General features: G+C 40.9%; 1 protein-coding gene across 1 annotated transcript in view; it reads right to left on the reverse strand.

Moving 5' to 3' along the window:
• The window catches only part of SPATA1 (spermatogenesis associated 1), a 76,508-nt gene extending 65,638 nt beyond the window's left edge, over positions 1–10,870 (reverse strand). Inside the window, 2 exon segments of the mRNA XM_059885105.1 lie at positions 5,543–5,722; positions 10,738–10,870. Of these exon segments, the coding sequence (XP_059741088.1) occupies positions 5,543–5,578 (36 nt within the window). The 5' untranslated portion in view covers positions 5,579–5,722; positions 10,738–10,870.
• Positions 10,871–10,872: the final 2 nt, after the last annotated feature.

The raw sequence follows: 10,872 nt of genomic DNA on the forward strand, positions 1-10,872 counted from the left end.
ATCTAGAATCCAATCAAGGATAACATATGCATTTGATTGTCATATATTTTTTATTTTAATTGAAATAATTTTGTGTTAGTTTCAGGTATACAGCAAAGTGATTCAGCTATTTTCTTTCAGATTAAATTCATCTCACACGCTAGCAAAGTAATGCTCAAAGTTCTCCAAGCCAGGCTTCAACAGTACATGAATCATGAACTTCCACATGTTCAAGCTGGATTTAGAAAAGGCAGAGGAACCAGAGATCAAATTGCCAACATCCGCTGGATCACTGAAAAAGTAAGAGAATTCCAGAAAAACTACTTCTGCTTTATTGACTATGCCAAAGCCTTTGACTGTGTGGATCACAACAAAGTGTGGACAATTCTGAAAGAGATTGGAATACCAGACCACCTGACCTGCCTCTTGAGAAATCTGTACGCAGGTCAAGAAGCAACAGTTAGAACTGAACATGGAACAACAGACTGGTTCCAAATCAAGAAAGGTGTATGGTCAAGGCTATATATTGTCACCCTGCTTATTTAACTTATATGCAGAGTACATCATGAGAAATGCTGGGCTGGATGAAGCACAAGCTGAAATCACAAGCTGGGAGAAATATTAATAACCTCAGATACATAGATGACACCACTCTGCCACTCTATGGCAGAAAGCAAAGAAGAACTAAAGAGCCTCTTGATGAAAGTGAAAGAGGAAAGTGAAAAAGTTGGCTTAAAACTCAACATTCAGAAAACAAAGATCATGGAATCTGGTCCCATCACTTCATGGCAAATAGATGGGAAAACAATGGAAGCAGTGGCAGACTTTATTTTTAGGGGCTTCAAAATCTCTGCAGATGGTGACGGCAGCCATGAAATTAAAAGACACTTGCTCCTTGGAAGAAAAGCTACAACCAAACTAGACAGCATATTAAAAAGCAGGGACATTACCAACAAGGGTCTGTCTAATCAAAGCTGAACTGCAGTGTTGGAGAAGACTCTTGAGAGTCCCTTGGACTGCAAGGAGATCCAACCAGTCCATCCTAAGGAAATCAGTCCTGAATATTCATTGGAAGGACTGATGTTGAAGATGAAACTCCAATATTTTGGCCACCTGATGTGAAGAGCTGACTCATTTAAAAAGACCCTGATGCTGGGAAAGATTGAAGGCAGGAGGAGAAGGGGACGACAGAGGATGAGATGGCTGGATGGCATCACTGACTCGATGGACGTGAGTCTGAGTGAACTCCAGGAGCTGGTGATAGACAGGGAGGCCTGGCGTGCTGCAGTCCATGGGGTCGCAAAGAGTTAGACACGACTGAGTGGCTGAACTCAACTGAGCGTCCAAGAAGTGAAGTTTGGTAAGGCATTAAGTATGACTCCAAGGTGTTTGGCCTCAGATATTAGAAAGATGGATTTGCCATAAACTGAAATGAGTAAGGTCACGGTTAGTACAGGTTTGGGTTGCAGGGAGAAGTACAGTTGTTTCAAACATGTTGAGTTTCTGTTGTCTATTGGTCATCCAAGTGGAGATTTCAAGTAGGCAGTTGACAACATCAGTCTGGAGTTTGGGAAAGAGGGTTGGGATGGGGATATAAATTTGTGAATATGTAGCATAATGTTGGTATTTAAAACTACTAGATTGGATAAAGATCACAATGAGTGCAAACAGAGAAGAGAACAAACAGCTCACTCCGAAATTCTCCAGTATCAAGAGATCAGGAAGAACAAAAACACCTAAAAGAGAAGACAGAACAGGGACTTCCTTGGTAGTCTAGTACTAAGACACTGTTCTACCAATGCAGGGGGCCCAGGTTCGATCTCTAGTCAGGGAAATAGATCCCATATGCTGCAACTGAAGATCCTGCATGCCTAAAGTACAGATCCCATGTGCTGCAACTAAGACTCGATGCAGCCAAATATATAAATATTTTTTAAAAGAAGACTGAGATTAAATATTGCTGTAAAGAGCAATATTGCATAGGAACCTGGAATGTTAGGTCCATGAATCAAGGCAAATTGGAAGTGGTTAAACAAAAGATGGCAAGAGTGAATGTCGACATTCTAGGAAACAGTGAACTCAAATGGACTGGAATGGGTGAATTTAACTCAGATGACCATTATATCTGCTACTGAGGGCAGGAATCCCTCAGAAGAAATGGAGTAGCCATCATGGTCAACAAAAGAGTCTGAAATGCAGTACTTGGATGCAATCTCAAAAACGACAGAATGATCTCTGTTTGTTTCCAAGGCAAACCATTCAATATCACAGTAATTCAAGTCTATGCCCCAACCAGTAACGCTGAAGAAGCTGAAGTTGAACGGTTCTATGAAGACCTACAAGACCTTTTAGAACTAACACCCAAAAAAGATGTCCTTTTCATTATAGGGGACTGGAATGCAAAAGTAGAAGTCAAGAAAAACCTGGAGTAACAGGCAAATTTGGCCTTGGAATACGGAATGAAGCAGGGCAAAGGCTAATAGAGTTTTGCCAAGAAAATGCACTGGTCATAGCAAGTAACCTCTTCCAACAACACAAGACTCTACACATGGACCTCACCAGATGGTCAACACCAAAATCAGATTGATTATATTCTTTGCAGCCAAAGATGGAGAAGCTCTATACAGTCAACAAAAACAAGACCAGGAGCTGACTGTGGCTCAGATCATGAACTCCTTATTGCCAAATTTAGACTTAAATTGAAAAAACTAGGGAAAACCACTAGACCATTCAGGTATGACCTAAATAAAATCCCTTATGATTATACAGCGGAAGTGAGAAATAGATTTAAGGGTCTAGATCTGATAGATAGAGTGCCTGATGAACTATGGACTGAGGTTTGTGACACTGTACAGGAGATAGGGATCAAGAGAATCCCCATGGAAAAGAAATTCAAAAAACCAAAATGGCTGTCTGGGGAGGCCTTACAAATAGCTGTGAAAAGAAGAGAAGCAAAAAGCAAAGGAGAAAAGGAAAGATATAAGCAACTGAATGCAGAGTTCCAAAGAATAGCAAGAAGAGATAAGAAAGCCTTTTTCAGCGATCAATGCAAAGAAATAGAGGAAAATAACAGAATGGGAAAGACTAGAGATCTCTTCAAGAAAATTAGAGATACCAAGGGAACATTTCATGCAAAGATGGGCTCGATAAAGGACAGAAATGGTATGGACCTAACAGAAACAGAAGATATTAAGAGGTGGCAAGAATACACAGAAGAACTGTACAAAAAAGATCTTCACGACCCAGATAATCACGATGGTGTGATCACTCACCTAGAGCCAGACATCCTGGAATGTGAAGTCAAGTGGGCCTTAGAAAGTATCACTACGAACAAAGCTAGTGGGGGTGATGGAATTCCAGTTGAGCTATTCCAAATCCTGAAAGATGATGCTGTGAAAGTCCTGCACTCAATATGCCAGCAAATTTGGAAAACTCAGCAGTGGCCACAGGACTGGAAAAGGTCAGTTTTCATTCCAATCCCAAAGAAAGGCAATGCCAAAGAATGCTCAAACTACCGCACAATTGCATTCATCTCACATGCTAGTAAAGTAATGCTCAAAATTCTCCAAGGCAGGCTTCAGCAACACATGAACTGTGAAATTCCTGATGTTCAAGCTGGTTTTAGAAAAGGCAGAGGAACCAGAGATCAAATTGTCAACATCTGCTGGATCATTGAAAAAGCAAGAGAGTTCCAGAAAAACATCTATTTCTGCTTTATTGACTACGCCAAAGCCTTTGACTGTGTGGATCACAATAAACTGTGGAAAATTCTGAAAGAGATGGGAATACCAGACCACCTGACCTGCCTCTTGAGAAATATGTATGCAGGTCAGGAAGCAACAGTTAGAACTGGACATGGAACAACAGACTGGTTCCAAATAGGAAAAGGAGTACGTCAAGGCTGTATATTGTCACTCTGCTTATTTAACTTATATGCAAAGTACATAATGAGAAATGCTGGACCGGAAGAAACACAAGCTGGAATCAAGATTGCCAGGACAAATATCAATAACCTCAGATATGCAGATGACACCACCCTTCTGGCAGAAAGTGAAGAGGAACTCAAAAGCCTCTTGATGAAAGTGAAAGTGGAGAGTGAAAAAGTTGGCTTAAAGCTCAACATTCAGAAAATGAAGATCATGGCATTCGGTCCCATCACTTCATGGGAAATAGATGGGGAAACAGTGGAAACAGTGTCAGAGTTTATTTTTTTGGGCCCCAAAATCACTGCAGATGGTGACTGCAGCCATGAAATTAAAAGATGCTTACTCCTTGGAAGGAAAGTTATGACCAACCTAGACAGCGTATTAAAAAGCAGAGACATTACTTTGCCAACAAAAGTCCGTCTAGTCAAGGCTATGGTTTTTCCTGTGGTCATGTATGGATGTGAGAGTTGGACTGTGAAGAAGGCTGAGCGCCAAAGAATTGATGCTTTTGAACTGTGGTACTGGAGAAGACTCTTTGAGAGTCCCTTGGACTGCAAGGAGATCCAATCAGTCCATTCTGAAAGAGATCAGCCCTGGGATTTCTTTGGAAGGAATGATGCTAAAGCTGAAACTCCAGTAATTTGGCCACCTCATGCGAAGAGTTGACTCATTGGAAAAGACTCTGATGCTGGGAGAGATTGGGGGCAGGAGGAAAAGGGGACGACAGAGGATGAGATGGCTGGATGGCATCACTGACTTGATGGACGTTGAGTCTGAGTGAACTCCGAGAGTTGGTGATGGAAAGGGAGGCCTGGCATGCTGCGATTCATGGGGTCGCAAAGAGTCGGACACGACTGAGCGACTGAACTGAACTGTACTGAGAATGAATAACAAGGAATTATGTCAAAGAAGAGAGTGATCAATGGTGTCAATTATTGTGCACATACAGATCAAGTGTATGTGAGATAAGAATTAAACAATAGCTTTAGCAATGTAAAGGCAAACAGGGCAGTCGGTTTTGGTGGAGTAGAGGAGTGAAAACTTGTTTGGAGTTAATTTAAAGAAAAAAATGGGAAGAAGGTATTGGGGTTTGAGGAGGTATGAAATAGTTGTCTAAAATAGTGGAACAGAGAATAAGTGGGAGGTAGTCTTGTTGCCTCCTAGCAAAAAGTTCCACTTGAGATTCATGCTCATTAAAGTGAGAATAGTCCTTATGCTGGTATATTTTTCTCCAGCCATGTGCCAGTGTAGGTATACATGAGGAAAAGATGAAGATTAACCAGGGTTTTTGTTTTATCAAGGAGTACATTGAAATGAGAGGGGGTAATGAGTCAAAATTATGTGCAAGAATGATCAAGAATGCTCCATGATATTTAAGACAGCCAGAGAGGGTATCCTGAGAAGAGAAACAAACAAACAAAAAAAGATTATAGGGTCAATGCACTGGAGGTACCAGTATAATTGGGGTCCTTAGAGATACAAGATCTGTAATCAAATAATGGGATACAGAAAATTGGGTTCACAGTGGAGTTAGTATCTAATACTTTATATAATCCATGTTTTTGCTTTATCAAAACTTTTAAAAACCAATGGTAGGTAAGTGTTTCTTATATTTTAGTACAAAAAGATTCTCTTACCTCTGATGAAGAAGGTTGACTTGGATTGAGGGACATATTCACCAATGTCTGAATAGGGTAATTATCAGTTGGAATTTTGTAGGGTTTTTAAAATTTTTTTCTTCATTTAGTATTTAATAAAGGTTATAACAGATTTTTGGTTTGGCTTGCTTAAGTTATAGCATTCCACTCATTTCTGGTCTTTGATTCGTTCAAAAAGTAAACAGAAAAACAAAAAGGCTTTAAATTTGAATAGAGTCAAAATGAAAACTTTGAATAGAGTCAAAATGAAAACTTAGATAAGTATGCAATCTTATAATAATTTAAAATGATACACTACTGATAAGTAGGGCTGGTAAATGCAAAGAAAATCATATATCCCATAAAACTAAGTGGTAAATTATTAATACAGTAGACTTGTGACTAGAACTCTTTTTACTAAATAATTCATTTCTCTCGGTCAAAAATTAAGGTTAAATATATATAGCTTTTTACATAAAGTAGAAATAACACTTTTGGAAGTAGAAGGACTAAAACTATAAAAATGGCTGCCGCGAAGAGTCGGACACTACTGAGAGACTTCACTTTCACTTTTCACTTTCATGCATTGGAGAAGGAAATGGAAACCCACTCCAGTATTCTTGCCTGCAGAATTCCAGGGACAGTGGAGCCTGGTGGGCTGCCGTCTATGGGGTCACACAGAGTCGGACACGACCGACATAAGTTAGCATCAGTAGCAGCAGCTGTTCAGTCCTCAGTCGTGTCTGACTCTTTGCAACCCCATGGACTGCAGCACAGTATGCTTCCATGTCCAACACCAACTCCCAGAGCTTTCTCAAACTCATGTCCATCGAGTCGGTGATGACATCTAACCATCTCGTCCTCTGTCATCCCCTTCTCCTCCTGCCTTCAATCTTTCCCAGTGTCAGGGTCTTTCTAATGAGTCAGTTCTTTGCATCAGGTGGCCAAAGTACTGGAGCTTCAGCTTCAGCATCCGTCCTTCCAATGAATGTTAGGACTGATTTCCTTGAGGATTGACTGGTTTGATCTCCTTTCAGTCCAAGGGAATCTCAAGAGTCTTCTCTAACACCACGGTTTAAAAGCATCAATTCTTTGGGCCTCAGCTTTCTTCATGGTCCAACTCTCACATCCATACATGACTACTAGAAAAACCAAAGCTTTGACTATATGGACCTTTGCTGGCAAAGTAATGTCTCTGCTTTTTAATATGCTGTCTAGATTTGTCATAGCTTTTCTTCCAAGGAGCAAGTGTCTTTTAATATCATGGCTGCAGTCACTATCTGCAATGATTTTGGAGCCCTCCAAAGTAAAGTCTGTCACTATTTCCATTGTTTCCCCATCTATTTGCCATGAAGTGATGGGAGTGGATGCCATGATCTCAGTTTTTTTTTTTTTTTTTTTTAAAGCCAGATTTTTTCACCCTCCTCTTTCACTTTCATCAATAGGCTATTTAGTTCCTCTTCACTTTCTGCCATAAGGGTGGTGACAGTTGCATATCTGAGGTTATTAATATTTCTCAGGGCAATCTTGATTCCAGCTTTTGCTTCATCAAGCCCAGCATTTCGAATGATGTATTCTGCATATAGGGGCTTCCCTTGTGGCTCAGCTAGTAAAGAATCCGCCTGCAGTGCAGGAGACCTAGGTGTGATCCCTGGGTTGGGAAGATCCCCTGGAGAAGGAAAAGGCTACCCATTCCAGTACTCTGGCCTGGAGAATTCCATGAACTGCAAAGTCCTTGGGGTCACAAAGAGTCGGACACAACTGAGCAACTTTCACTTTCACTCTGCATATAAGTTAAATAAACAGGGTAGCAATATACAGCCTTGACGTATTCCTTTCCCAATGTGGAATCAGTCTGTTGTTCCATGTATGGTTCTAACTGTTGCTTCTTGACCTGCATACAGATTTCTCAGGAGGCAGGTAAGGTGGTCTGGTATTGTCATCTCTTTAAGAATTTCCCACACTTTGTTGTGACCCACACAGTCGAAGGCTTTGGTGTAGTCAATAAAGCATAAGTAGATGTTTTTCTGGAACTCTCTTGCTTTTTCAATGATCCAACGGATGTTGGCAATTTGATCTCTGGTTCCTCTGCCTTTTCTAAAACCAGCTTGAACATCTGGAATTTCACAGTTCACGTACTGTTGAAGCTTAGCTTGGAGCATTTAGCATTTTGAGCATTACTTTGCTAGTGTGTGAGATGAGTGCAACTGTGTGGTAGTTTGAACATTCTTTGGCATTGCCTTTCTTTGGAACTGGAATGAAACTGACCATTTCCAGTTCTGTGGCCACGGCTGAATTTTCCAAATTTGCTGGCATATTGAGGCAGCAGTTTCACAGTATCATCTTTTAGAATTTGAAATAACTCAGCTGGAATTCCATCACCTGCACTAACTTTGTTTGTAGTGATGCTTCCTAAGGTCCACTTAACGTCACATTCTAGGATGTCTGGCTCTCGGTGAGTGATCACACCACCATGGTTATCTGGGTCATTAAGATCTTTTTTGTATGGTCCTTCTCTGTATTGTTGCCACCTTTTCTTAGTACCTTCTGCTTCTGTTAGGTCCATACCGTTTATAGGTGTATGAGGCTTTCCCTGTGGCTCAGCAATAAAGAATCCACCTGCAATGCAGGAGACACAGGTTCAATTTCTGGGTTGGGAAGATCCCCTAAAGAAGGAAATGGAAACCCAGTACTCCAGTATTCTTGCCTGGGAAATCACATGGACAGAGGAGCCTGGCGGGTTACAGTCTATAGGCTTGCAAAAGAGTGGGACACAACTTAGTGACTAAACTATACACACACACACACACACACACACACACACACACATGTGGAAATTTATCAGTTAAGAATTAATGGTAATAATTTATAATAAATACAGCACATGGGTATTCATTAACTAGTATGCCAATTGGGAGACTAGAACTTTCATTTTTAGTGGATGCATTAAAATTTTGATATTTTAATTCAGAACTAATTTTTGATTAATTGAACTCAACACAGAGCAATCAAGACCTGCTTTACTATTAATATTATCCTAAGGTAAACTGCCCTACTGTAATATCCTTTCTAAAGGAACAGCAAACAAGTCATGTGTTGAGCTACAATTTCCTGTCATTTCTGACTGGATCAACACTAAAGACAAATCTTGGCTGCCAGAGACAAAGTGACCTGATATGAAATGATGAACCCTTTAGGAATTAGAACTGGGAGAAGTGCTCAAGATTCAAGTATATAGTTAGTAGATACGGAAGCAAAAAGAATGTAGAAAGGGAAGTCCTGCAGTAGTATCATATTCATGAGGCAAGCCTATGTTATGAGAAAGCTGTAATTATTTGTAAAGCACAATAGAAAAAGATCAAGTCTAGAGACAATGACTAATTGAACTGGTAGTGAGATGCCAATGAAGAGATACATAGGTGATTCACGTTTATAGCTAAGCTCTAGAGAAGAGTCAAAATTTTTTTTGCCTTTGAGGTCCCTAACTTGTATCTGCTCCCAGTTTGGCCTATCAATGCAACAGTTCGTGTTTTTTGTTTTTTTTTTAAATTTCTATGGGATAACTGTCTCCACTACTCCACTACTCTATGTTGATCTTTACAATTATCTCTTTATTGCTTGAGGTAACTTGAGTAAATGTTTTCTATCAAAGGCTTCATTAGCTTCTTTAGGTATGCTTAGAATTTGCAGTTGATCTTAACCAAATTACATTTCACATAGTTAACTCCTAACATAGTCTCTGGGGTTTTCAAATTATTTACCTATTATTAATTAGCTAATGAACAAAATAATGTCAATCCAACTAAAAAAAAGACAGTGGATAACCAAATGATAATAGAATACTAATCTTTCATTTATTGCATCCTTTTGCTTTATGATCCCTCCCCACCCCCGCCAGGAATGGAAAATTTGCTTTATCTTACATATTGAATCCCATCAACAGGTTTTGGGTACACAACAGTGAATTACTGAAAAAGGATCCCAAGGTCACAATGGGCCTCAGTAGGAAAGAGTACCTAGTGAACTGTGGGTTTGACAGATTTCTTGGTTGTGCTTTCTTGTCACAATTATAAGGATTCTCTTGGTTTATCAAACTGTTTTTACAACAAGCCTGTCTTTAACTATCTGAAAAATAAACTTTTATGTCTGTAAGGTTGATAAGGTGTTTGAACTACTTTAAATTGTTGTGGAAATTCAAAGAACATGGCTTGCTCAGGAGAGATTGGTGACTCACAAGCTGCATTTATGGGTAATCACTTCAGATGGTAATGAACTTAAAATGAACTTTTTTTTTCCTTCTCTCCTATACTGAATTAAGTTCTTTATTAGACAGACGCTAGATAAAAACTAAGAAGAAAGGACTGGACGACATACTCCCTGAAATCCCTTCTGGCACTGACATTTCATGGTTCTTATGAGTTTAGAAAATATTAGTGTATTCATTGACGGACTATACCAGCAGAACAAGAAACTTCTGTCCTAAGTGCGTGGCATACGTTCCCATGGGTGAAACATGCAGTGGCTGAGCCTCCTTTGCTTAGTTCCATCCTACTATTTCTCCTGAAAGCTCCTCTGAAGGTCAATTTCAAGCATCAGGTAATAAGCTACAACTGAAACATAAAAGAGCAAACTTTCTCACAACAGAAAGTTTTTATTTCTTAAAGTAAAATAAACGTTTATCCACCAAATGAAATGGACGAGATAAATATAATTTCTGGTCAGCACCTTGGCTTCTTCACAATCGTTTCTAGAAAAATGAGAGGTAAGAGGCGCCAGAAGCCAAACCTTGTGAAGATCCCTTTTTCTCTGGCGAACCAGCGCCCTCGCTGCCCGCCGCCCGGCTCCTCTCAGTCGGTTACAGAGACCTCGCGCCCTCCTTCGGCCTCGGGGGTCTGTCGGTGGGAAGCCATCTGCGGAAGGGCCGCCCGTTGGACAAAAACGGGTCATTTAGGGACGCGTCCCTAAGGGGACAAGGTGGCAGCGACTCAAGCCCATACTTCTAGCTCCTACGCCTCAGTGAGGCTCTCCCTTCCCTTTCCTCCATCTCTGCCGCCAACTCCGCCAGGGACACTGGAACCGCCTCGTTGGCCCGCCACCATGACTGTTACAAAGTCTCTCAACAACTGACTTCCCTCACCAATCCTCTTCGGAGTCCCTAACGGGTCTCGCTGGATAACTACGATCTCTTTCCTTACCTCTCCCAACTCTGCTCTCGGGAGAGGGAGGACGCAGAGGAGGGGCGTCCGTTCCAGTCGGCGTCCCGTAGCTGCCGCGCCCACCGTCCGCTCCGCCCCTTCTAGCTCCCAACTCTCCCCTCACCCTCGGAGGCT

Source organism: Bos taurus, chromosome 3 (genome assembly GCF_002263795.3).
Source record: "Bos taurus isolate L1 Dominette 01449 registration number 42190680 breed Hereford chromosome 3, ARS-UCD2.0, whole genome shotgun sequence".
In the NCBI taxonomy this organism is placed as follows: Eukaryota; Metazoa; Chordata; class Mammalia; order Artiodactyla; family Bovidae; genus Bos; species Bos taurus.